The sequence below is a fragment of the Theobroma cacao genome, chromosome 9, assembly GCF_053813885.1.
Source record: "Theobroma cacao isolate CCN51 chromosome 9, ASM5381388v1, whole genome shotgun sequence".
NCBI classification, from domain to species: domain Eukaryota; kingdom Viridiplantae; phylum Streptophyta; class Magnoliopsida; order Malvales; family Malvaceae; genus Theobroma; species Theobroma cacao.
In genome coordinates this window covers 5497892-5524391 of record NC_142647.1, presented here as the reverse complement: position 1 = coordinate 5524391, position 26500 = coordinate 5497892, and the positions used below count along the sequence as shown (strand labels likewise).

The window sequence follows — 26500 nt, the reverse complement described above, 5'->3', positions numbered from 1 at the left end:
TATCTGGAGAAAAAAACAATTTTAACAAAAAAATAATAATAATAATATTTCAAACAAACTCTTCTTTTTTTCACTTTCTTAAAACATTGATGATCGAAATCAGAATTACTATCATCCTATGCATATATATTTTTTTGATTTGATTGTCTGAAACATGTTTGATGGTAGTCTCCAAATGAAATTAGCAAAACATTAATTGCAATGATTAAGTCATTTGGTGTTATAATATCTTTAATCACAACATTCAAAGGGAAAGCCACTAGAATGACTAACTAAACCAGCCTTACTTAAATAATTTGGTGGTGTAATTTGCATGAATGAAAACCATAACTCTTTTTCAAATTCATGTTAAAGGTGTGATAAGGTAACGTTATTCGCATTCCATGTTCACCTAAAACTCTAATTATTATTATTTAATTGATTTTTTTATTTTTTTAAAGTAAGTTAAAAACCGTGTATAAATAATTATTAATATGGGTAAAATCATAAACGGTAAAAATATTTATAAACTTGTCCACTATCCACTTATTTTTTTAAATTGGGATTGATTTATGACTGCGGTTACTTAAAAAATAATTTTTGTATACTGATTCTACCACTATATTGACATCCCAAAAAAAAAGATTTAAGTCTTTTTTTTCTTTTTAAGCCTAAATCTGCGGTGCAGATGGTACCCAACCTTAAACTCTTAACAGCTTTTCTTTTGCAAGTGTTTCAACCACTTCAATCTAACAATCATGCAAGCAGAGCCGATAATGCATTTTCGCATTTGGCTCATACTTTTAATAAAATTTCACATTAATCCATGGCATAATTAGCAGCCACAGCTAAAATCCTGCTGTCTCTAGCTGACGGTGCTGCCCCTTCTGCCTCTTCTTGCCTACCATCATCTCTCACGATCAAGTAGCGTTCCCTCCGAATCAATCTCTCACTAAGTGATTTAATTCGCTTAATTTCTACATGTTATTCGTAAAGAGCAACACCAAGCTTCATCAAATTCGAATAGAGCAACATCAACCTCCTTAAATTTTGATACTTCTGGAATTTGAACATGAATTACTCACGGTTTATCAATATTATTATTATTTATTTAGAAGCGGATTATCAATGTTAAATTTATTTAAGAGCAATTTATTATGTTATTTTTTTAAAAAAAAATTTCACATAGACTTCTGTTTGTGTGGTATGACATTTTTTTATATAGAGTTATTTTTTTTTCATATAAAACCTTATATTTCACTTTTATTCTCAAAAAACTAATAGTGTTAAATTTTCAATTAATTTTTTTTTATAAAAAAGTCAATAAAAACTTTTCTTTTATAATTTTTTTGTTTAATTAAAAGAATTGAGCATTTTTGTTATTACTTCAAAAAATTGTGTATAAAATGACATTCATAGCATACATAGATTATTCAAAGGATAATAATAGAACAGCATAAGTAGCACACATGTTTTCTGCTTTAGTTTATAGGGTTCATGATTTCTACCCGAACGAAGAGAATGTCCATAGAAATTGGACCCAGCAGCTTTGCCTGGAGGAAGAAGAAGAGTCGGAAAAACACAACTAGCTAATATGCCCTTGTGCCTTCTGAAACAGAGATTTTTGGCCTGTAATTCATTAACAATTCTTTTCAGTTTTTGTTTGCAAAAAAGAAAGGAAAATCTAAATAGATGTTTGTAAGACCTCTGGGTTAAATGATTTTCCCTCATAGTAAATTAACTTGCTTATTTGTTTGTACTTGATTTGTGATTCTATTTTGTGGATATTTAGATATATATATATTATAATATAACATACTCAGAACAATTAATAGGACCTGTCTTCATAATAGGATTGAAATTTTTACATTGTGAAAGATCCAATATAAAATAGAATGATAAAACAATTCATGGACAATCCCACTTAATCCTTATCTAAATTCCATCGAAGGTCCTATTTTCCCTTACTTTTATGTAAACAAAGACTGAAAGAATCTTTGTTGAATTTACAGACCAAAAAGCTTTCATTCAAAGAGGAAAAGAGAATCCTCTTCAGAGGAAAATCCTACGTGGTGATTTGTTAGCTAGTTGTGTTTTTTGACTCGTCTTCTTCCTAGAGGCAAAGCTTCTGGGTCCAATCTCTATGGGCGTTCTCTTCTTTTGGACAGAAATCATGATCCCAATCCACTAGAGCAGAAAATATGTTTGTTACTTATTTTATTCTATTGATGCCTTTTGGATAATTTATATATCTTATGAATTTCATTTTATATATAATTTTTTGAAGTAATAAAAAAAATAAGAAAACGTTCAATTTTGTTTAATTAAACAAACAAAAACTAAAAAAATTATAAACAAAATTTTTTTATTTTTTTACAAAATATTAACTAAAATTTTAAGTGAAAAAAAAAGATAATCTTAGGGTGTTAGGTGAGAAAATGTTATTCTACAAGAGGTTTTTGTAGAATTTTTTTTTTATTTTAGAGTTTATACTGTATTTGATATATTGGTAATATATTTACATCGAAATTATCATTTAATTATGGAGCATCACATAAATTTTTTTTTAAAAAGCTAAAATGAATAACTAGAGTGATTTTATTAATCCTAAGATAAATTAATTAATTAGAATGATTATCTACTTTTCAAAATTTTTTTTGAATAATTATCTGGTAAATAAGTGAATTTGAATTTAAATTTAATTTATTAGTTTCAAATTTTTTATTTGTGTAAAAAAAAAAACTATTATGATAATAACGTCAGAAAACTTGAAGAAAGAGAATATACACTTTACATACGCCACGTCCTTGTCAAAACAAGTGGTCATCAATTTAGCGCGCTGAAATGCTGAAATTGTGTGGGAAGGATGAGCGAGAAGTCAAAGCACGAGAAAATATATATTATCAATTTATCACAATTAATAAACAAGTGCAAGTGGGGCCAATTTAAAAAAAAGGAAGAAAAAAATTAGATGTGGCAGACATTTGATGTGACAGTCATTTGACACTCATGTGCCTGTGAACTACTTAAGCAGAAAAGCTCGCCAAAGGGGATAACCCTAAACACTACTGGCCTTTTGAAATCATATTTCCCCATCGATTGAAGATTGGTCAAAACGTACGTTCTCAGCAACCTCATCTCTATCCAAGCCTTTTTTGTCAGGTCGAAAACTTTGAAAGTATGAAGTGATATTTGGTTGGATTTACTTGTTATCTACGTGGATTATATAATCTTAACCAATTAACTAGTACAGTCCTTTTTGGATTAAAAAAATTGAAACCATTTGCTTGTTTGGGGTCAAGATTCTCATGGATCGGTGCTGTCCTCTAAATCAGGGGTGAGATGGCTTTGAATCTGGTTTCCAAATGTATCAAACTCTAATCCAATAAACTAGCAGTGGGTCAAGCAAAATTAAGGTAAGATAATCACTGAATGAGAATCCATCGCTAAACTTGGCTGTACATCCTAAAGATTAATAATAAAAAATACATTAATTGATTATGATAATACAACCTGTCAGTTTCATCGACAAAACAAAACTACTATAAGAATACAGCTATTTTTTTTCTTCATACTATTGTCTGGTAGTATGAATATATAAAAGTCCCTCTCACCTAGTCTTTCCTTCAGAGTTTGTTTCATGGGAAGATATTTTGTTTAAACGGCCGCATAATTGTAGACTATTCTCTTCCCCAAAGTCTCGGGTTTCATCAGGTTGACCCTTTGTGCCTATATAACACCATCTGGACTTAACTATTCGTCGTGTGCGAGAGCAAGAGTTCTGGTATATTTTTTCCCCTTCTGTTAGTGCATTCTTAAGAGGGTGCTAACAGGAAACACAGACAGAGGGGAGGAAAAGGAAAGGAGGGAGAGAAAGAAGAGACTGGAGACATGGCTGGTGGAGGGTTCGGCGGCGATACGGGGGGTTTGAAGAGAGCTCATCTCTATGAGTACAAAATTACCAAGTATTTCGTCTTTTCTTGCGTTGTTGCTGCAATGGGAGGATCCCTTTTTGGATATGATCTTGGTGTTTCTGGTGAGTTTTTTTTTTTGTCTGATTCACTGTTGTTTTCTTTTTTTCGTAACTCATAGGCTTTCATCTCTGTTTTCTTGCCTGACTTCTGTTGATTGTATAAATATTACCAAATGTTAACCTGAAACCTCTAGATTGTATCTTCTTCCAGATATACTAATTTGATTGAATATGTAGTTTTTCTCCATACTTATATTTATATAACTGTCCTTCCTTATTACTATCAAAACATGATTATCTTTATTTTTGAGTATTAACAAAAAACAAAAATCTATTGTGTTGTCATCATTTTCATGAGATTTGCCATGGTTTAATGATTATGACCATATTCATTACAGTTTGACTCTCCATTATTTTAAACCTTTTTTTTACTCAATATTGCAGAAAAGCCAATGAATTTGCTTGAACAGATAAACATAAACAGAGAGAACAGGCAATAGTTAGGACTTCATTTCCCATTAGGACTCTACTAGATATGTTAATCAGATGGAAATTTTCGTGTGCAGTTCTGTGTCTCTTCAATTTTACAGAGCAGTTTCACCTAAATACAGTGTATTTCTTAATTTTCACGATTTCCTTTTAAATTCTTCATATTTTATTTGACAAGTGGGATACAGAATAACGTTTAAAAGACCATACTTTTCAACTCAATAGATATGTTTTCTTCACTGAATTTTTTTTTTGGAAGGTTGTAATTCATTAAAGGGCCATTGGCCAATAAAAAAGCAGAGGAGGTTTGATGTCTTTATGCAGCATTGGGGCATAATGAATTCAAACCTCTAGGCAATACTCTCCACTGAATTACTAGTAGGAGAAACGTTTTCTGCAGGACAGATTATTCACTCTTATTCTATTTTACATTTATGAACAGATTTATGTGCTTTGATTCATAAGAGGACAATAACATGCTTATTTCAAGGTGATGACAATTTACCTTAATACTGGTTGCAGGTGGAGTGACTTCCATGGATGATTTCTTGAAGGACTTCTTTCCAAAGATATATAGAAGGAAACAAGCACATCTCCACGAAACAGACTACTGCAAATATGACAACCAGCTCCTCACGCTTTTTACATCTTCACTATACTTTGCAGGCCTCATTTCCACATTTGGAGCCTCCCATGTTACCAGGAAAAAAGGGCGTAGAATGAGCATCCTTGTTGGAGCAGTCAGTTTCTTCCTTGGAGCAATCCTCAATGCAGCTGCAATGAATGTCTTCATGCTGATTGTAGGACGCATTCTTCTTGGTTCAGGCATTGGATTTGGCAATCAAGTAAGACCAAAGTTCCTTATCTGAAAAATATTATGGTAGTTTCTGAAGTCGCTAACTCTTTTCTTATGCTAATGGTTCAGGCAGTACCCTTGTATCTGTCAGAGATGGCTCCTGCAAAGATTCGAGGAGCTGTGAACCAGCTGTTCCAATTGACAACCTGCTTGGGGATCCTGGTTGCAAACTTGATTAACTACGCAACAGACAAGATCCATCCATGGGGTTGGAGATTATCTCTTGGCTTAGCTGCAGTTCCAGCGACACTGATGTTTATTGGCGGCCTTGTGCTTCCCGAGACCCCTAACAGTCTTGTAGAGCAAGGCAAATTAGAAGAGGCAAAACAAGTTTTGGTAAGAGTCAGAGGAACCACCAATGTTGATGCTGAGTTTGCTGATCTTGTTGAGGCTAGCAATGCAGCACGGGCTATAAAGCACCCATTCAGGAATCTTCTGCAGAGGAAGAATCGTCCCCAGTTAGTATTAGGGGCTCTGGGAATCCCAGCTTTCCAGCAGCTCACCGGCATGAACTCCATTCTCTTCTATGCTCCTGTCATGTTTCAGACCTTGGGTTTTGGCTCAGGGGCATCCCTCTACTCCTCCGCCATAACTAGTGGAGCACTCGTTATTGCTGCGATAATTTCAATTCTTCTTGTGGACAAGTTCGGTAGAAGAGCATTCTTTTTGGAAGCCGGTATTGAGATGTTCTGCTACATGGTAAGAGAGAGACACATATTTTGGCACTTTTTTTTTTTTGGCCTTTTCTCTAACTAATTGGCAGGCACCATTGTTATGTATCGGGATGCTAATACTTTGAATATCTTATCGTATCCAGGTGGCTTTGGCTATTACTCTGGCCCTGAAGTTTGGAGAAGGAAAAGAACTTTCAAAAAGCATTGGTTACTTTCTTGTGACAATCATCTGCTTATTCGTCTTAGCATACGGACGGTCCTGGGGTCCTCTGGGTTGGCTAGTTCCTAGCGAGCTCTTCCCCTTGGAGACTAGGTCAGCTGGCCAGAGCATGGTGGTCTGTGTCAACCTCCTCTTCACAGCTTTGATAGCACAGTGCTTCTTGGTGTCACTTTGTCACCTCAAATGGGGAATTTTCATTCTATTCGCTGGCTTGATATTCATAATGAGCTGCTTCATTTACTTCCTCTTGCCTGAAACGAAGCAAGTTCCGATAGAGGAAGTCTATCTTCTTTGGCACAATCACTGGTTGTGGAAGAAATACGTGGAAAATGACGGGCGAGGTGGATTTGATATGGGGAAGCCACCAGCGTAAAACATCCTATGAGAAAACGTTGTCGAAATTCTTTGCTATCAAGATGTTAATGCTGTTTGGATTCTCTAATAAATAATTTTCTGTAATTTTTTAAGAGGTTACGTACTTAGGAGATGTGGAATTAATATTATCCATAATTGGATAATGATTTATACATCTTCTCAATCTTTTCACAACTCACTCTTCGTCTATATTTGCAACTGTAAATTGTATTTGACTTTGTCTTACATTGACTGCCTCTCTGCATGTGAAACTTAACTGATTAAAACTGGTGGACTAACTAGTATATGGTATAGTAATTGTCATGGCTGAAAGAAACTCAGTAGTGGTTAATTTAAAAAAAGCCCATAGCAGCATAATTACAGTATCCCTTATTTGTTTTTTTTTTTTTTTTAATTTTGAAACTCTGTATTGCCAAGAGGGTTTTTGTAATTAATCCTAACCTTATCGGACAACATCGCTCTTTTCGAATATCAAATCAGCATTGCAATTGCCTCTTCAAAATCTACGGGCATGAAAGTGCAAGTTTTTTGGGTTAAACAGGAAGTCTTGGAAAGCTTTGTAGAACACAAGCTACAACTAAGGACTAAAATGGAAGCATGTGCTACTAAGAGTGGTCAATTCATACCATAAACGGAGATTATCTGCTAAGGGCATGGCAAAAACCTGGAACCCGATGCAATGAACAAAATTGGGTGGTATGTAAGCAGGGAAAATCTCATGCTATAAAACACAATAACTACACCTTTGAAAGCGCCAATGTGGATTAAGCTAATAGCTTAGCAAGTTCATCAACTCCCAGGCTTCCTCGTGGTACTATGTCCAGATGACGTTCATCTATATATTTGATTCTTTGAGTTTTAGAGGCTTGCTTCTCGTTTCCTCCCTTGTTGGGAACTGCTTTGAGTTCTTTCACTTCCAAATTCGCAGGTTCTTGCTTTCCATTCTTTTGGACAGCCACCTTTCGAGGCTGATGCCTAAAAACTGGCCCAGGCGGGGCAGACCGGGCAAAGGCAACTGCCCTTTCGTATATAATGTCAGCATCCAAAGTAGCATCATCTAATACAACTGCACTCCCACTCTCAACAGCTTGCTTCATGAAGAGCAAAACCCTCTCAGTACAAGGTGCAGTCTTTCTTGCTGGCCCATTAATATCTTGTGAAGCCTGAGCAACATCTTCTAGCTGGTCAAGATTCAGCGAATCCATAACAGAAGACTCTGACTGGCTTAGAGTATTCTCGGAACTTCTGGGCATGACATCACTTTCCAATGGCAGAGCTACTGGCTCTTCATTTTCTATACCTGGATTATCCAATATTGGCTCAGGACTGTAGGTCTTGCTCATTGTTTCAGATTCGCTACTGGCACATTTGATATCCCCAAAGAAAGTTGCACCTCCTGAGGTATTCCTTTTGCTTTCTGACTCATCATTGGCATAATCTATCCTATCTAATGTTGATTCAATAGTCTCCATTTTAGCTGGCTTTGCATCAAGAACTGCATTTGGTCTGTCCTTTTCAACAGAGGACTCCCTTTGCTCAATGCTAATTTCTTGAGAAATCATGAGTGGCTGATCTGTATAACCTGCTTGGACACACACAGGTGATAATTCTTGACCTTCCAACTGTCCAAGGATGGAAGTTGCATTCTCTGCATCCCTTTCCTCTACACCTGAGTTAAATGCTGGTTTCAGGAAGGAAGACTTCCAGTTTCGTCCTCTCCACATTAGTATGGATTCATTTTCAAAAGAGATTAGCACGCATGGGACCAGCTCCTGCAAATGAAGAATTAAGGAAATTGAATTTAACATTCTCTTAATATAAAAAATTTCACTTATATGTGAAAGAGAAAATAAAAGATATAAACTATATAAGTATACGGAACCTTAAGTTTAGCACCAATTTTCCGGTAGTCGCTTCCCTTAATCCCTTCACAATTAACCCGGACAAGTTCACACTCTTCAAATGCCTCCCTGACATTTTTTACAAGGTCAGAGTACACCCCATTCTTTGCTGCAAAAAATTGATAACATTATTTTAGATTTCCAGAATGGGCAGAACTAAGGCATTCTTTTTTATAAATTCACTTTCCACTATCACTAGCAGCTTACCAAGCTTGCAAATTGGCATTAATTTCCTTCCCTTCTTTCTCATCTCACTCATTTCTTCTACTGTTAGACCCTCAGGGGCCTTCTGAATCAACCGTGGATACATAGGGGTAACAGGTTTCCACAGCATAAGAGGGAAGCGAGGACGAGTTTTATAATTATAATTTCTACCTCGGAAAAGGAATAGCACCCCTCCTCGTCTGTAAATAACCTTCCCTCCTGTTCTTTCCTGCCGAATCATCCATAAAGCGAAAACGATGCACCAATCAAACAATTCTACCAAGCATAATCCCCGTATCCTCTCATAAATCAAACAATTCCACAACATTAAACAAAACAATCTTAAAAATATTAACAACAGAAGTACCAACCTCTAACTGCTCACACACATTGTCCATATCGACCGTACAAACTCCCTTGCATTTTATCTTGCAAACTCTCCGCCGTTTCCAATGAGCATGTATATTATCTAGCATGTTGTGTGTCAAACCATCTCTACCTAAACATAAGAGCAAAAATCAAAAGAAAAAAAAAAGGCCAAAGAAGTATGATTCAGATTAATGAATAAATTTTACAATTGATTACTACTATTCTGTAGAATAAATAAGAATCCCATCAGATCATTATTCATTACCCATATTCAATTGTCGTTTTGACTTCAAGCAGCCGTTAACTAACTCCTTGACCTCCTCTGCATTCAACGGCTCTCCCAAAATCTCCTCCCTGGACTGGACATACCTTGGGCCTGTCCCAGGCAAATATGGGCCGGGCTTCTGTATGGGCTTGACCCCTTTCTTATTAGGCGGAGGCAATACGAAAGAATCGAACTCCTTCATCTTTTTCTTACTGGGCGGCAACGGAGCCCGGCCCGTCCACGGTCTAGGCATGGTCGAAGGCCCAAACGGCGAGTACGGCGGTTCCCTTAGCTTTATCGGCTTCACTTTCGGCGTCTCCGTGTAACTGTACTTGAACTCGAATGGCGCGCCGTCGATGACGAAAGAGATGCCATCGTCGCCGATGGAGACATTCGCAGGTTTTTTATCCAGTGGTGTTGGTGGCGGAGGGTTTGCGGTTTTGGAGAATTTGCGAAACGCCGGGTGGTTTGGGGGTTTGGAGTACTTAGATTTCTTGCCTGGAATTGAAGGATTGGAGGGAGAGGACGGTGAGCCTAAGGATTTGTAGGTTTCAGTTGGTCGCGGACTGGCGGAGGAGGGGTCGATCGTGATGGCAATTTTGGTGGCGGAATCGAAGCGGCGGTACCGGCGGATATCGTCTTCGATTTCTTGTTGGGCGCGTTGGCGTTGGTTGAATTTCTCGGCGTTGGCGTTGTTCCAGCGGGAGAATCTAATCTCCGTCGGCGGACGATGGGCGGGTTCGTTCGGGTTAGGATAAGGGTTTGGTAATGGTGGCGCGAAAATTGGGAATGAGATGGGCAATTTTAGCGCCATCACTTTTAGCTTTCAGTGAAGAAAGAAGAAGAAGCTAAGCACAAAGTAATAGTCTTGTCGTACCATGAAAGAAGACGACCTCAACGATGTCGTATTGCCAGATTATCCCCTTTTGTTTTTTCTTTTACCGCTTTGGTTGAAAAACTGAAAATATCTTGTTTGTATGGGGAAATGGCCTCCTTTTATAATGGCTTAATTGTAATATTTGGAGATAATAAGGGTAAATAATTACTGTTGATCCAAGAAACTGCTCAGTAAGAAGTTCCCACTTCCCAGTAGTAAGCTCAAGCCTGACCGACAGTGGAAGAAGATTGAGTGCTTGGCCAGTTCACGATGGAGAATTTGTTAGGGTACTTTCCCTGTCACATAAAAGTCGAATCTTTTTGAAGCACTTTCTTTTTCTTCTGATTTCATGGAACAGTCAGAAATAGTGGTACATTTTCTGGGTCAGTATTCTTCTGATCTTACAATTCTTGCAATTTTACCCAGATGAATAGATGATAGATCATCATCAAGAATGAGCTCTGTCTTTTCTCTTCCAAAAAAAGAAAAGAAAAGAAAACTTTTCGCTGTTTAATCTTTGCTTGATTCATTCTTTATTGTTTCTTGGTTGCTTGCCTTTTCTTCTTTGTTTCTTGCTTTTATAATCTACTAGTTTGTAGCGTAATGTAGTAAATTCCATTGGCCACGCAGGCAAGATTGCACTTTTTTGCTAATCCACATTAATAATTGCAATGGTTCATAGAGTTGCAAATGTTGAACTGCGGCTTCTTGCCTATGAATAGAAGTATCTAACTGAAGCTCTGTTTTTATTTGCTAGATTGAGTGCTAGATGTATATTGTGATCGTTTAACATGTGGCTATGTGATATAGGGTTTCAAGGTTCTAATTTTTGTATCTAAGGTAATTCATGGAACTTTGATATTGACTGCCATGGAAATCTTTGCTCTAACTCGGAGGCTCTTTCACGCTGACATCAGAAAACTGCTAGTGATCATTGGGTTGGCAGTTTCTATCATAATTGTTTTTCAGTGTTTTGGACTTCCCTATGGGAAAAGATTTTCGTCATCACCTGCTAATAAGGGGTCAATAGGTAGGCTGGTTGGCAATGCCACCATTTTAAATAATTTGAACTTGGGTAAACTCTATGTTGATAATGTGGTGGCAAACAATGCTAATGGCTCTGGTTCCAAGGAAGAAGTTAGGTACAGGAACAAAACACCAGAAGCAAATGTTGATTCTGATGTGGCATCCAATGTTGACAGATACCTTGATGATTCTTTTCATAAATTCAAGGATCAAAATTCCGATGATATGACATCAAAGCAGAGGATAACCCAGGGTAAGAATTTGATGAATGGATATGTTACTAGTACAGATGATAGTTCTACTCAAGTGAATGCTGCAGAAATTCAGCATGATCACCTAGGGATGGTGGAAAAGACAAAAAACAGTGAGAAGATTACCAACGATCCAAAAGCCACCACTGGCTATGGTATTGTGCCATTTGTATCAGCTGTAGTTGCTACTAAAGGCCTACGAAACTTGGATCCTAATTCAGCAACTTCTGGCTCATTCTTTGGTGCCAACTTATCTTCAGTGAGCAATGGCAAAAAATCTATGGAAACCCGACATAGGAAATCTAAGCAGCCCATATCAGTATCCCAGATGAATGATTTATTGCTTCAGAGTATTGATTCTTCTCATTCTTCGGTAAGAATCTCACCCCCAAGGTCTCAATTAAGCAACGGGACTCAGTTAAGATTATGGATTTTTCACTTATATCTTTGTTGGTAATAGAGACCAAGAAGGTATTCAGCACGTGATCGTGAACTTCTATCAGCAAAACAAGATATTGAGAATGCTCATATTTCAAGAAAGACTCCAGCACTTTATGCATCTGTTTACCGGAATAGTTCCAAGTTTAAAAAGTGAGTGTTTGACTAATCTCTCGCAACATGTTCATGTTTAAGCTAAGTACTTAAGTGTTATGGCTTTATGCAAATCATTTGCAGGAGTTATGAGATGATGGAACAAATACTCAAAGTTTACATATATAAAGAAGGTTTAAAGCCCATATTTCATCAGCCAATGCTGAGGGGAATTTATGCCTCAGAAGGATGGTTTATGAAACTCATAGAAGGAAACAAAAAGTTTGTTGTGAGAGATCCCAGAAGAGCTCACTTGTTTTACTTACCCTTTAGTTCAAATATGCTTAGGACAGCACTATATGGACAAGACTTTCAACATTTCCAGGACCTACAGAAATATCTTGGGGATTATGTTGAGTTGATTGCAGGAAAATATAGCTTCTGGAACAGGACTGGAGGTGCAGATCATTTCTTTGTTGCTTGTCATGATTGGGTATGCCATCTCTGCATCATCTGCTTAAAAATAGTGCTATAATCATTGAAGTAGGAACCTGATATACACCATTGCTTTTGGAGTTTTGGGATTCTTTTTGTGTGTGTGCATGTGGTGTGTATGGCAATCAGAAGTAGTTGAGGGCTTATGCTTGTATGTTGTTTAAAAACCATCTAGACGTAGTTTAGACAAGGGCCTCATTTTGAGGACCATAAGCCACAAGAATTGTCTCAATATTAATTTGCAAGCCATAAGGTGTCCTATCCAATTCATGAAATACAACATACTTATTTGCTAGTCGAATTTTATAAATATTAGTGATGATACTTGGTTACTAGTTCAGGACTGTCTAATTCCAAAATGATAAAGCTGTAACTATCTTTTAAATTCCCTTTCCTTCTTCCAGCAAAGTGAAGTACTCGAATTAATCCAAACCTTTAAGATTCTGTTGTTAGTGTTATTATTATTATTATTATTTTTATTTCTTTGGCCAAATTCAAATTAGTAGATTAACAATTGATGTGAAATATGGAACTTCAGGCACTCAAATTGACAAAGCACCTGAGAAGTTGTCTTAGAGTTCTTTGCAATGCCAATGCTGCTAAAGACTTCAAAATAGGAAAGGATACCACTCTCCCAGTTACATACATACGTTCTGCAGAGGCTCCGTTGGAAAATCTTGGAGGAAAGCCTCCTTCAGAGAGAAACTTTCTGGCCTTCTTTGCAGGGGGGATGCATGGTTATCTCCGACCAATCCTACTGCAGTACTGGCAGAATAAAGAACCTGACATGAAAATCTTTGGACCAATGCCTCGTGATATTGAAGGTAAAAGAACTTACAGAGAGCACATGAAAAGTAGCAAGTATTGCATATGTGCCAGGGGTTATGAAGTTCATACGCCAAGAGTGGTTGAGGCCATTTACTATGAATGTGTGCCAGTTATCATATCAGATAACTATGTGCCACCTTTCTTTGAGGTGTTGAACTGGGAGGCCTTTGCAGTTTTTGTTCAAGAGAAAGATATCCCTAATTTGAGAAATATTTTGCTCTCTATCCCTGAGGAGAAGTACTTGGAGATGCACTCTAGAGCGAAGCTGGTGCAGCCGCATTTCCTTTGGCACAAAAAGCCTGTTAAGTATGACTTGTTTCATATGATCCTTCACTCGGTCTGGTACAATAGAGTTCTTCACATAAAAACTAGATGAAGGTTTTTATTCTTGAAGTTCTTGGAACTGGGAAAGAAAGGAGGCATAATCCACGGGTGGATTGCTGATGATTTATGCACTGATTTAGGGAGACTGAGAAGTCCAAGTTTGCTGATACAAATTATTCATCAGTGTATATGAAATGAAACTGACTGATATTGTTAAAGGTTCTGTGAACAATTCGAGAACAAGTTGTCATCTGGCCTATGAAGCTGTCACTGATGGTGCAATAAGGCAATAGCTCTACAGTCATATGTTAAGCTTGTTTCCATGCGCCCTCTGACTGAAGCCAAAGCACTCAATGCAGTAGTTGCTACCATTCACCGGTTGTGAGCTTATACTCTTTGAACGGTCTAGCTTGGTCCTCAATTTTCTAGGCTGTACATATGATAGATCCTATTGTAATGAATTCTTAACCTAACTGATCATTCTTTTACGTGGGTGTATGGTAACTATTTAATGTGAATGTATGACTCGAGCAAGGGAATTTAAATGCCTTCATTGCCTTTTTTTCATAGATTTTAGATGAGTTTTATGTTAATGAAGTTGGCATATTTCTTTTGCTTACACAGCCTGACACATGGTGCAGTTCAGTTAAAATGTCCTTTTCTTATCCTGCAAGATGGATGGGTGTACTAAGGTGGAAAGAGAATTTAGTGATTCAACTATAACTTTTGTAACATGAAAATTGGTTTGCCTTTAATTTAAGCAATAAAAGAAGGCTGCTTATTAATATAAGTAGGAATGAATTAGTGCTGGAGGGTGTTTATCCACTAAGTAAAAGAGTTAACTAGCAAAGTTAATAATAGAACGAAATAATAAATAAATTCATTAAAAAGAAACAAGAAAAGACTTAAAAATGATTAGAACAAAAAGAATGAAGCAACAAAGACAACTATCAAAAGCAAAAAAGGAAACTAAAGAAATTAAAAGGGATTAGAAGCAAGTCCAATCCTTTGAAAGACAAGCAATATTTTTTAAGTGAAAAGAGAGTGTTTGAGCTTTCCTGCCATCATCACACCGGGAAAAAGAATTACATTGCCTCTCTGCCTACGCTCCATTTACTCAGCTTTGAACGACCGTAATCAAATTCAGAGCCAGAACTACGTCGTTTCTTTCCTCGGCTTAAGCCGGTAGCCTGTAAACTGCAAACTTGACCTTCACCATCCACTTGTTGAAGCTTAGAATCAATAAAAAGTAAAAACTAAAAAAAGTCACGGGATTAATGGCAGATTGACACTGTATAGACCCTTTAAATTAACTAAAGAAACCAAAAATATAAAAAAATAAATAAATTACCGTCTTAACAGTAATAATGCAATTAAGAATGAATTCTTTCCTTCTCTATTTTAAACAAAGGAATCCACCGTTTATGAATTGATAAAAAAAAAAAAAAAAAACCCACCATTTTATTCCTTTCTTTAAAGAAATATTGGTCATAATTAATTTTCCAGGGCCACAGCCAAAAAGTAAAAATAGTAATACCGTATACTCTTTACCAATTTCGCGACTCTTTGAGTTTGCTCCGTTTTCATTTTCATTTGTTTTCGGTCTTCCAACAGTCAAGCCTCAAGCAATTTTTTCCACCGGCAAGACACCGAGGTTTGCGTTTTTCATTTAATCCTAAATTTAGTGTGTTAGTTAACTAATCAATGCTTGTTTTTCAAGTGTATACTAAGATGTTGAATCAAAAATCAAGGTTGTTTTGTAAAGATGTCAGTTTAGCATTTCTGGGTGTTAGTTTGTGAGAGGCTTGTTTTGGGTATGGAGTTAGTTAATGGATTTAAAAAGCTGTTTCATAGTGAAAATAAAAGATGGGTTCTTTTAGTTGGAGTAGTTGCTATTACTCATTTATTGTTTCAGTCCTTTTTGCTTCCATATGGGAATGCTCTTAGGTCTTTGTTGCCTGGTGATGAGGGTTCAATAGCGAATGATAAAGATGTGATTTTTGGAATACTATCTTCTGTGAATTCTGCAATGGTTCGTAATCCTCTTACCATCAATGCATCTGATACGAGTACTAGAAATGTAGTCATTAATGGGGTGCTGAAAGATGGTAATAGTTCTAATGTTGGTGGAAGCGCTGGAAATGGTGGTGGATTAATGGGGGATCGCAGGGAAATGGAGAATGGTTTTGCGTCTGAGGGAATGGAGTCCGATGGTAGAATTAAAATTGCTATAGATAGAAATATCGATGATGATTATGCATCTGAGAATGCTGAAGATCTAAATGAGATTTCTGTGTTGGATGATATCATTCGAGATCAAGATAACTCTCCTCTGGAGGAGGTTGTAGAACCTGGACAGTTGGTTTCAGCTGACAAACTTCTGGAGAATGATGCAAGTCAGACACCAAAAGAATTTGGACATGTAAATACTAGTTCACAAACTCCTACCTTGGCATCACCTGTAGTTTCTTCATTGGCAATGGAGTCCACCGACGAAGCTGGACATGGCTTTACTCTAGAGACGGTTGTGAAACACGCCCAGGAAGTCTCAACAAGCAAACTGTTGGAGACTAGGACAAGTCAGTCGCCTAAAGAACTTGGGCATGTAAATATTGCTTCACCATCTCCTACCTTGGCGTCACCTGTAGTGTCTTCATTGGTTAACAAGACCTATTTGAGAAACTCCACTAAAAATGCTGATTCCCTTGGTTTTTCAACATCCCTGCTAAGTGATCATCTGACATCAAAAAATAATTCTGCAATGATTGCTAAACCAGGGAGAAAAAAGGTGAGATGTGAAATGCCACCAAAATCAGTGACCACAATAGAGGAGATGAACCGCATATTAGTATGGCACCGTAGGTCATCACGTGCAATGGTAATCTGTATTTTCATGAATGAATAAATATTTCCCTTACTGCTTTATGTACTGAATGTAAATTAAACTTTTTCTTATTTGATTGTAGAGGCCACGAAGGTCTTCTGTACGTGACCAAGAAACCTTTGCCGCAAGATCACAGATAGAGAGTGCTCCTGTCATAGTGAATGATCAAGAACTTTATGCTCCTCTTTTTAGAAATGTTTCCATGTTTAAAAGGTACGTCCACTTTACGTATAGCTCTGGATGTTGACCTCCATTTGTAGATTTGTGCTAAACTGGTTCTTTCCTATGATGACTTTGCTCCGAACTTCATTACCTACCCTTGACATTATGCATAACATCCAGTCTATTTCTCTTTTTGGTCACATCAGACACCAATGTGACACTTAATAAGATAAGGCCTCAAGCAAGTCCCTTTTAGGTTAACTTAAACAGCAATTATATTCTGGGAGCAGGAAGTTTCTGCCTATGTATTTTCTGCGGAAAACCTGCCAACCAAATTTTGATGCAGCTTATGATTTTCTTGTCGTTGAGTTTGAACATGAACATGATGTGGCTGTTGAATTTACTTTCTCTTAGCTTTATTCTATTGAATTAGTGCTGCAGCTTAGGCATGTTGTACCAACTTGACCAGTGGTACTTTGCAACAAGATTAGACTTATGCCAAGGCATAGAATTAGTAAATTGGATAATATGTCATATCCATCTGGGACTAATAAAACCACCCTTGTTCGTATTTGGTTGTGATATAATCAGGGTGTCTTTTATTCGTGTTCTAATTAAAGACATGCTTGTGAGTCTGAGACTAGCATGACACATGGTGCAAATTAATCTAAAAATCAGTGTATACTTATTGTAAGATAGAAGACCAAAAAATAAATGGGAAAGCAAAATGTATCATCCCAGAACTTCTTCTGATTTACTATTGTTGTTACACTGCAGATCTAATTCTCTCAATGCATCTATCTTTGTCTCTACATGTGCCTTCCAGCAGATTGTCCATTAAATATAACTGCCTGAGGCACTTTCGGAAACTCTTGTGATATCAAACTAACACTTGCTTGCACTTTGCAGGAGCTATGAACTCATGGAACGCACACTCAAAGTTTATGTCTATAAGAATGGAAAGAAACCTATCTTTCATCTACCGATACTTAAGGGATTATATGCCTCAGAAGGATGGTTTATGAAACTGATGCAAGGGAATAAGCGTTTTGTTGTAAAGGACCCTCGAAGGGCTCATCTGTTTTATATGCCATTTAGTTCTCGGATGTTAGAGTACACCCTTTATGTACGAAATTCTCATAATCGAACAAACCTGCGCCAATTTTTGAAGGATTACACAGAAAATATTGCAGCAAAGTATCCTTACTTTAACAGAACTGGTGGAGCAGATCATTTCCTTGTTGCTTGCCATGATTGGGTATGTTCTTCAAGTACCATTTCATTTTTTTACTTTTATCCTATGGATTCCATGGAGCATATTATTGTGCTTGTAATTAGATTCAATTTTGAAGCAAGTTGTTAATTAACCAACACCGACTTACTTCAACAAATCTTTTGTTATTGAATACCACATCATTTTAGCAAGGTTGCTTTAGTTATTTTGGTGTGCATATGGCATAGACATGGCAATCTTTTTATTAAGATGACCATGGCACCACTATGTAATGTAGTGTCTCTGTTGGTTTTTGGTTTCACCTCCTTTAATTATTTTATTCTAGACAATTTATGTGTATGCATATTCTTGGATGTCATTGAAATGTGATAACTGGATTCTTATAGGCTCCGTATGAAACAAGGCACCACATGGAACACTGCATTAAAGCTCTCTGCAATGCTGATGTCACTGTAGGCTTCAAAATTGGGAGGGATGTTTCTCTGCCAGAAACATATGTCCGGTCTGCAAGAAATCCTCTTAGAGATCTCGGAGGAAAACCACCTTCACAGAGGCACATTCTTGCCTTCTATGCTGGAAATATGCATGGGTATCTGCGTCCAATCTTACTAAAATATTGGAAAGACAAAGACGATGACATGAAGATCTTTGGTCCGATGCCTCCTGGTGTTTCAAGCAAAATGAATTATATCCAGTACATGAAGAGCAGCAAATACTGTATCTGCCCCAAAGGTTATGAGGTCAACAGCCCAAGGGTAGTAGAAGCCATCTTTTATGAGTGTGTTCCTGTTATTATCTCTGACAATTTTGTGCCACCATTTTTCGAAGTTCTGGATTGGGGTGCTTTCTCAATAATACTTGCGGAGAAAAACATTCCCAACCTGAAAGACATACTCCTCTCAATACCAAAAGAGAGGTATCTTGCTTTGCAACTTGGTGTCAGAAAGGTTCAACGGCATTTTCTCTGGCATGCTAGGCCTGAAAAGTATGATCTCTTCCACATGACGCTACATTCAATTTGGTATAACAGAGTCTACCAGATAAAACTCAGGTAGGAATTTTAATGGGCGTTTAAATTGTTAAGTAATGCAACAACTTAGCAGAGAGTGGAGATGCGAATATAAACACTAGGCCCTGAAATAGAAAATGGGCTGCATCTGCCTCTGCCTCCGCTTCCTAATACATTCTGTCAAAGCTGTATAGAGCTTCTGTTTGAATGTGAGAAATAAGATGAGGAGGTACTTGTAATTGAAATCTGAGTACATAGATCATTAGTAAAATGTACATCTATTGTTGTATCATTTGTTATTGTAAAAGAAGAATAAAATGCTACGTTTTTCTTGGATATATATGGAACAAATGACATTTTTCCAAATAGGCAGTATCTGCAGGAGCTATCGTGGCTGTGAAGCCCATCATTCCTTCTGATTCTTACTTATGTAATCCTATTTCTTTAATTCAGATTGTGGTGCTTAGTGGCTTCATGCTTTCCATCTCAAGTGTACAAGTGTTTACCTGCTGGCTTATTGAGTCAGAATCCTGTGTCGTATTCTTATGTTGTAGCTTCAACAGTTAAAGGTTTGCCTGATTTCATTCATCCACTGGACGTTTTCATTGCCAGTAAGACAGGTTGCTGAACTTGAGTAATTTTGTCTGCGTAACAGCTGCATATTTGATCTTTTGTGAAAGGGGGAAAGTTAATCATCCACGTGTCACAGCTGTTTTTAATCAATACCCTGAAATATCTGAAAGTGATTGATTGAACTGACATTGAGATGATCAATCATGGACCTGGCCCATTCCCAACCAAACAGGCATACAGCTCAGTTTTCTAGCACGAAACTTAACCAAAACACTTGAAAACAATCATGATGTAACAAACAAGACTGTGTCTTTCAATTTTCATGGAGAGCTCTCTCGGTGGCATTTCTCCACGCTTACGCAAAGAGTTTGTTCCCAGAACGCCACGTGTGCAACTACTCAATCAAGACCTATCCACTGCAACTGTGGGCTCCCACATCCCAGACTTTGCTTACTTCTTGGACACCCAACCACAAATCACCCCGCGTGTACTACTTAAACTCCTCAGATTCCGGTTTTTACAGTTATTGTCGGTTAAATTTAAGAAACCTTTTAACAAACCAAATCCAAGTATCTTTCTTTCATCTTCTTCTTTTTTTATGCAAAACAGAAAATTATCAAATTTGGATATTTTGTGAAGTGGGGCCAGAGCAAAACTTAGTAGAAAAACCAACCAGATGACGTTACTGCTCCATTCAATCTCCATGACATTCTTCATTCGGTTGTTACCATTCCCAATATATACAAAGTCATTCACTTTATTTCTTTTTAGAAATAAAGAGAAAGAAAAGAAATTCTTGCACTAACTTTTGCAGTGCTCTTTGCTTGAACATCTGGCTTTCTTGGAAATGGGGGTATGTAGATTTTTATCTTGTTTCCTTTCCTTTTGTCCTCTATAAATTTGGCCTTGCAAAATTTTCAGTTTCACATAAATTTTCTGTTTCTTGGGTTTTGGTTTTTGCAGAACTGAGCCTCTCTTCTTCATTGTTGGACATCCACTTTGTAAGTCAGTCTTGAGGTTTAGGTGTTTGAAACTTTGAATCAATCTGATCGGTTTGCTGTATACGAATTGTGATGTTGTTTGTGATCTGTTTAATGTGTTTTTTCCTATCCCATTTTTCATTGTTGACTGAGGGAATGTAAGTGTTTGTAGTTGAATGTGGGATTGATTTGTCTTAAATTTCCAATGAATCACTGAATTATAATGGAAAGCATTGGACAGTTCCCTTAACTCAGATAAGGATTCTAACTCATTTTAGAGTCAGTTTCGGTTCTTTTCTCCTCAATACTGACTCCAAAAGGGGAACAATAAGTACTAAAAGAAGCTGCTGACAAAACATAATTTCTTGGAGGGCAACTGGATGGAAGTCATAAGTATAATGCTATTCCTTCCAGAATTGTAATGGATAGTTTTCTATTGAATTATTTTTCTTTCTTGGATGCATAGAGTAAGTCTTTTTCAATCTTTTCCTAGCTTCCTAAGAGATCCTTCTTGTGCTCTGAAATGAGGTTCATCTTATTCTATGGCAGGGTTTGTTCGGGAGTTTAAGCCATTTCAAAGCTGGAAAATTTAATGGGAGATTTACAGACCAGTGAAGGAATGAACGAAACCCCCTTATCTGTAAGTACTGATTAAGCAAATTCGGACTAAATATTTCCTTGAGGTACATCAGAATGTTTTCTTCCATTGCATCTTTAACCTTTAATTTGATTAGAAGCTTGATTAGAAGCTTAAATTTTTTCATCAGGTCTATCATGGTGTTTCGAGTAATATATGTCATCCTCTGGATTTTCTTGTATTTCCCTCATTAATGGATGACATTTTCACCCGTCTTTTAGCATGGACTGCTTATATGAATCGCAGATTCATCAATTTCGTAGGTGAGTTCTTCACATTGGGTTGCAAATGCGCATGCTCTTGTGCATGGTATAATGAGCCAGCTTTTGTAGCTTATGGGAGTTCCATTGTTACCTGTATTTTTTCACAACATAACAGCTATGTTTACATATTAAGATGTTTCTGCAGAAAATCTCGTTCTCCAAGATGTCTACAGATGCTCAGAAGATTCAGTCGCCATTACTTCTGGACAGAATCCAAGATCTTCAAGCCAGAGCATTTGTAAATCTGCTCGAGAAGGATGCTCATCATCTTCTACATCTTGCACAGAAAACTCTTACTCTGCAATCTGTGGAAAAAGATCCTCAGAACTGAGGGAAGAACTCCTTGCAAACACAGATTCTCGAAATACAATAACCTATCACAGTAAGCGAGGAGCCCCTTTCATTTTTCAAGGGTAATAATTTTCTTCCCCTTAGCTTATTCATGACAGTGAACTATAACAACTCACCAATATGTGTAAACTAAAGTCATGTCAATCCATTCTATTTTCTGACTACAGAATTCTTTAATAGGATTTCTTTTGTTCTTCAAGTGTGATCAGTATGATAGTATAAGATATGGGAGCAAACTTGAAAATACAGAAGGAGCCTACTAATTGTGCTGTGATGAATATCTGAATACAATGATTGATTCTTCCATAATTCTCTCACACTTCATGTTTGAGTATGCTACTACCCCATTAATATAACAGCAGTTTAGAAATGCTGTGGGAATGTCGGAATGTCATTTGCGGATGTATACAAAGTTACCCTGAATGTTTGCTATCGGAATTACTAATATGGCTGCAACGACTACTGTTCACAGTTATGCATTTCTATTAGATTTTTGTTTATTTGTCTACCTTACTTGCAGTTGCTTCTATTGGTTGTAGGTTGATGTTCCCATTGTTTGGTATACGGCTTGCTTGGAGTTTGGCTCTGGCCTCGTGGAGATGTGCTCTCTACCATCTGAGAAGCACTCAAGCACAAGTCTATAGGTAAAAGAAGTTGGTTTTTAACTTAGTAAACTGGTGGATTCATGTTCCAAACAAAAGAGTCCATGGGTGGTGTCTTTCTTTCTTTTTTCAAGGGTTTCATTACTTTTCAATTATTTCCATATTCTTATTCTCGTCATTTCTAGGTTTTCATCTTTCATAACATAAGTAGTCAATTTGTCATCTTCAGCATTAAATCCCGGATGCAGAGAACATTGCGTGGTTCTTCTGATGATATTGGATGGTTGCAACGCAATCCTGGAATGGCCCCTGTAGAGAATGGTACAGCAAGATTCCTGGAACTGCTTCAAGCCATAAGGTACCAAACAAATTGAATTTCATTTGCTCTTGGCAATCAATCAGAGGTTATTTGGTGCTAGTTGATTTGAGATTTTGCATTCAGGAATGGAGAACACACATTGCCCAATTCATTTGTATATTTACTAGTGCCAGGTATGAGAATATTCTGTTGTGATAGCTATCTAGTTTTGTTCCTCATTATCAATTTGAGATTTACTATAGCCTTCCCTTCATTATAATGTACATTTCTAATTTTGTCAGGCCTTTTTAGCAATCATGGCCCCTTATATTTTGTGGCCACTAAGAGATTCTTTTCAAAAATGGGTCTAGCATGCCATATAGCAAAAATTCCGAGCGAGGTAATTAAGAGTTGCTTGGTAAATTTATCTAGACCTTAGGCATAAGAAACTCTAATTGTCCTATTATTGCATAGTTAAGCAGTTTGGCATGGCAAATTTTATTTTTTCTTTCCAATTCATATTTGTATATCTTCTCAGTTTTCCTTCCTACAATATCATGTTTTTATTCGAGCTCTTATTACTTCTTATACAAAGGCATCAGTGGCGCAAAATGCATGGGAACTGAAGCGATACATTGAGGAGCTTTACTGGGGATCTGGAAAACGTGTGATGCTGCTTGGGCACAGCAAGGGCGGAGTTGATTCTGCTGCTGCATTATCCATTTATTGGTCTGAGCTGGAAGGCAAAGTGGCAGGACTGGCACTGGTCCAGAGCCCATATGGTGGCACCCCCTTAGCTTCTGATATTCTTCGTGAAGGCCAGATAGCTGACAAAGAAACTCGTAGGGTCATGGAGCTTTTGATATGCAAGATGATTAAGGTAGTCCTTCCCTCTGCCCACGAATAAATGCCCAAGGTAGTCCTTAACACATGGATATGATGATTCAAGAAGAAAGATAAGCATAATCTTATATTATTCTAGAAACCTAGAGGCATACATTAAGATTGATAGAATGAAATTCACACTTCAGAGTCAAACATGAGGTTTTGGTATAATGTTTTGTACCAGGTTATTATTCACTAAAAGGCTTGCGTATATGCATGTATTCACATCTATATTTATTTGTCATTTTTATAAAATTTAAATTTGATGTAAAGATTTTCATTGAATATTCTCAAGGTTGAATTATTTCAAAGTGCACTGCAATTGTAGGTGTGGGCATAAATGTTTGAAATATATCTTGCAGGGTGACATACGAGCACTGGAAGATCTTACATATGAAAAGAGAAAAGAATTCATCATGAAGCATAAGCTACCTGAGGGCGTCCCTCTTATCTCTTTCCACTCAGAAGCAAGGGTGGCTCCTGGTTTCCTTGCTACAATGACACACATAGCTCATGCAGAGCTTCCCTGGCTTCCCCTTCCTAAGTTTGGGAGTGCAGAGTTTGACAGTGTTGGTCGACTGGGACACCAGGTACCCATAGTAATTCCAATTTCTGCTGCCATGGCTGCATGTGCACTTCACCTGCTGCTCAGATATGGGGAGAAGAGCGATGGCCTAGTGACATGCCGTGATGCTGAAGTTCCAGGTTCCGTTGTGGTCAGACCAGACCAGAAGCTTGACCATGCTTGGATGGTTTACTCTTCATGGAAGAAGAATCCTAATGAGCCTGACGCTTGTGAAATGTGTGAGGCTCTTTTGACTCTACTCGTAGAGCTTGGGGAGAGGAAGCAAGAAGAAATGGAGAAGTTTGGAAGTAGTTCATAGTACAGAACAAAGTTTTTCCTATCACTGAAGTTTACTAATTCTTTGGCTCGGCACTTCCTAATGTTTTGGGAACATCAGAAGCAATTGCAATTTCAGAAAAAAAAAAAAGCTTCATTTTTTTTCTTATTTGAGAGCTCAAGTATTTGCCGAGTTGGTGATGCTATTGCTAACAAGTTGTAGTAATGGTATGTGTTTTGCCCAATGAGTTTCCTTAGAAGTGGGATAAAATATTGTATGTAGTAAGGATTGTGTTCATCATTTTCATTTTTTATATACTGCATAAAGCAGTGGGATTACTAGCATCCTTCTTTCCCAAAATCATCTAGCAAGCATGAACCAGCTATGCCGCATAATGAGTTGGCTTTAGCATGAATAAAGCAGGCTATAAATAACCGGCATACAAGGCTAAGCTATGAATATAAGATTTAAAACATCATAAATCATCAAAACAGAGTGATAAATCACCACCATGCTGAAAACACGGATTCTCTGACCACCCCTTATTTTGCTAAAGAATCCTGTGATAAAATGAATTTGCTGCGGATGACTGCTGAGATGTGGGTGAAGGCTGATTTGTCCCATATAACAGTAACTTCTTCTGATCTGCCTTGGGATTCATTGAAGACCCATTCCAAGTTGTTTGACATCCACTTACGATCAATAGTTCCGACAATATTACTAGATAATTACTCTCCTGTATTCAAACCATATCAACTTTGTTTGCGTTTATTACCCTCCTAACCATTCTGACTTTGGCGGGGTTTCCCAAGCCCGTGACGTTCCAAGATAGCATGCATATAGTGGACTAGCAGCAGAAAGAAATCCCCGCAACACTGCACTCGGACTCGGATAAATGGAACCAAAGGAGAATATAACAATCAATGCCAGTCGACAAAACTCAGTTAATACCAGTCAGCAAACATTCCCCTGACGTATGATGGCTCAAAACATTTGCAGAGAGAGAGTGCAACGGTCAATACCAGTTAGAGAATCCATGGAACCATATGCTGAAATATCAAGTGCTTGAATTGTAGATAGGAAACAATCGGTAGAATCTTTGCGTCAGCTAGCTAAATAGTGAAAATTAACAGTCATCATCTTTTATTACTATATATATTCCTGCACAAAGAAGTGATAGAATCAAACTTATTTTGATATAATATACATTGTTGGGATCAAAATTACTTAAATGCAATTTCTTTTAGTCCTCATATTTCCAGAGTAACAACTTGATAAAAACCATGCAATATCATGATCCACAATTTGTAGCGAGTCTACCTGTTTGCTTCATTTGCTGCAGCATAAGCCTCATAAATTCCATCCCACTTCACAAGGTACTCCTATTTCATGTCATCGCCCGAGTCAATAGATTGCAGCAGCCACAGCTTGCCTCCAAAGTGGAGATACCATTTTACCGTATTTTTCTTTTCATTTGATCTCAAGGTTCATAGTATTTCCCTATTTAATATAGGTGTGAGTGCACATAATTAAGTCAAATGTATATTGTTAACAACTTGCTTCCAGGAACTTATATATCACTATAAAAAGGAATTGAACTTCTTCAAAATGCATGCAAGGATGTTGGATTTTTTAGTAGAGATTTAGTTTAACACAGTATAGTTGAGAAAAAGTAGCTAAGCATGAAGAACAGAGTAAGAGAAAATATTTTGCTCTAAACAATAGGTTCTTCTGTTTCTGATATGCATTGACTTAGAAGATATATATTACAAAGACTTAACAGGTAAGCTTTGAACAGTAATTAGGCACAAGATTACATACTAATCATCAGGTAAGTCATTCCCTAGGTGCATAGCTATCGTAATTTAACAGTACACTAACTGACCTAATACAAAAATAGTCACACATAGTCCTAAGGTTAACAGCCTGAACTGATGTGATTTTCAATGCAAATCCTATTTTAGGAAAGAATCTGCCTACCCTCCTGCTTGCTGATATGCAAGGTGTTGGTTATCCTGGATTTGTCTAGTTTTTTATTTGTTGTGGGCCTTTGGCCCCCTTCATTCCAATAAATGAAAAAAGAATATTGCTAGGTGACATATTAGCACCAGAGGATCTCAAGTATGAGATGCGAAAAGATTTT

At 37.2% G+C, this 26500-nt stretch overlaps 5 protein-coding genes across 5 annotated transcripts; 4 read left to right on the top strand and 1 right to left on the bottom strand.

Moving 5' to 3' along the window:
• Nucleotides 1-3618: 3618 nt before the first annotated feature.
• On the top strand, nucleotides 3619-6740 carry STP14 (sugar transporter 14). The gene is made up of 4 exons (XM_007013014.3): nucleotides 3619-4015; nucleotides 4964-5286; nucleotides 5367-5996; nucleotides 6115-6740. Exons 1-4 carry the CDS (start codon nucleotides 3871-3873, stop codon nucleotides 6562-6564), a joined length of 1548 nt encoding a protein of 515 aa, XP_007013076.1. The 5' UTR covers nucleotides 3619-3870; the 3' UTR covers nucleotides 6565-6740.
• A 426-nt stretch (nucleotides 6741-7166) lies between these two features.
• CAF1 (RNA-binding CRS1 / YhbY (CRM) domain-containing protein) lies at nucleotides 7167-10253 on the bottom strand. The gene is made up of 5 exons (XM_007013013.3): nucleotides 9306-10253; nucleotides 9043-9170; nucleotides 8675-8900; nucleotides 8449-8576; nucleotides 7167-8338 (listed from the first exon to the last, which is right to left on the bottom strand). The coding sequence occupies exons 1-5, from the start codon at nucleotides 10117-10119 to the stop codon at nucleotides 7331-7333; spliced, it is 2304 nt and encodes a 767-aa protein (XP_007013075.1). The 5' UTR covers nucleotides 10120-10253; the 3' UTR covers nucleotides 7167-7330.
• A 4-nt stretch (nucleotides 10254-10257) lies between these two features.
• On the top strand, nucleotides 10258-14190 carry LOC18588539 (putative glycosyltransferase At3g07620). The gene is made up of 5 exons (XM_007013012.3): nucleotides 10258-10565; nucleotides 10993-11832; nucleotides 11920-12050; nucleotides 12135-12483; nucleotides 13024-14190. The coding sequence occupies exons 2-5, from the start codon at nucleotides 11053-11055 to the stop codon at nucleotides 13687-13689; spliced, it is 1926 nt and encodes a 641-aa protein (XP_007013074.3). The 5' UTR covers nucleotides 10258-10565; nucleotides 10993-11052; the 3' UTR covers nucleotides 13690-14190.
• An 881-nt stretch (nucleotides 14191-15071) lies between these two features.
• Nucleotides 15072-19264, top strand: LOC18588538 (uncharacterized). Its single transcript, XM_007013011.3, has 4 exons — nucleotides 15072-16515; nucleotides 16604-16734; nucleotides 17593-17941; nucleotides 18304-19264. Exons 1-4 carry the CDS (start codon nucleotides 15454-15456, stop codon nucleotides 18970-18972), a joined length of 2211 nt encoding a protein of 736 aa, XP_007013073.2. The 5' UTR covers nucleotides 15072-15453; the 3' UTR covers nucleotides 18973-19264.
• An 869-nt stretch (nucleotides 19265-20133) lies between these two features.
• Nucleotides 20134-24701, top strand: LOC18588537 (uncharacterized). The gene is made up of 11 exons (XM_007013010.3): nucleotides 20134-20352; nucleotides 20463-20500; nucleotides 21029-21119; nucleotides 21247-21379; nucleotides 21525-21792; nucleotides 22270-22374; nucleotides 22562-22690; nucleotides 22775-22824; nucleotides 22933-23030; nucleotides 23226-23510; nucleotides 23878-24701. The coding sequence occupies exons 3-11, from the start codon at nucleotides 21072-21074 to the stop codon at nucleotides 24397-24399; spliced, it is 1638 nt and encodes a 545-aa protein (XP_007013072.3). The 5' UTR covers nucleotides 20134-20352; nucleotides 20463-20500; nucleotides 21029-21071; the 3' UTR covers nucleotides 24400-24701.
• Nucleotides 24702-26500: the final 1799 nt, after the last annotated feature.

Bases quoted from the DNA above. Each gene is read 5' to 3' on its own strand.
- STP14 (XM_007013014.3), top strand. From the start codon at position 3,871: ATGGCTGGTGGAGGGTTCGGCGGCGATACGGGGGGTTTGAAGAGAGCT. The intron at 4,016-4,963 runs GTGAGTTTTTTT...TACTGGTTGCAG, and splicing joins ATATGATCTTGGTGTTTCTG to GTGGAGTGACTTCCATGGAT. The intron at 5,287-5,366 runs GTAAGACCAAAG...CTAATGGTTCAG, and splicing joins GCATTGGATTTGGCAATCAA to GCAGTACCCTTGTATCTGTC.
- LOC18588537 (XM_007013010.3), top strand. From the start codon at position 21,072: ATGGGAGATTTACAGACCAGTGAAGGAATGAACGAAACCCCCTTATCT. The intron at 21,120-21,246 runs GTAAGTACTGAT...TTTTTTCATCAG, and splicing joins TGAACGAAACCCCCTTATCT to GTCTATCATGGTGTTTCGAG. The intron at 22,825-22,932 runs GTATGAGAATAT...TAATTTTGTCAG, and splicing joins TGTATATTTACTAGTGCCAG to GCCTTTTTAGCAATCATGGC.
- LOC18588539 (XM_007013012.3), top strand. From the start codon at position 11,053: ATGGAAATCTTTGCTCTAACTCGGAGGCTCTTTCACGCTGACATCAGA. The intron at 11,833-11,919 runs GTAAGAATCTCA...TGTTGGTAATAG, and splicing joins TTGATTCTTCTCATTCTTCG to AGACCAAGAAGGTATTCAGC. The intron at 12,051-12,134 runs GTGAGTGTTTGA...AATCATTTGCAG, and splicing joins AATAGTTCCAAGTTTAAAAA to GAGTTATGAGATGATGGAAC.
- CAF1 (XM_007013013.3), bottom strand. From the start codon at position 10,119: ATGGCGCTAAAATTGCCCATCTCATTCCCAATTTTCGCGCCACCATTA. The intron at 9,171-9,305 runs GTAATGAATAAT...TCTTATGTTTAG, and splicing joins AAAACGACAATTGAATATGG to GTAGAGATGGTTTGACACAC. The intron at 8,339-8,448 runs GTTCCGTATACT...CTTCATTTGCAG, and splicing joins AAATTGGTGCTAAACTTAAG to GAGCTGGTCCCATGCGTGCT.
- LOC18588538 (XM_007013011.3), top strand. From the start codon at position 15,454: ATGGAGTTAGTTAATGGATTTAAAAAGCTGTTTCATAGTGAAAATAAA. The intron at 16,735-17,592 runs GTACGTCCACTT...TGCACTTTGCAG, and splicing joins AATGTTTCCATGTTTAAAAG to GAGCTATGAACTCATGGAAC. The intron at 17,942-18,303 runs GTATGTTCTTCA...GGATTCTTATAG, and splicing joins TTGTTGCTTGCCATGATTGG to GCTCCGTATGAAACAAGGCA.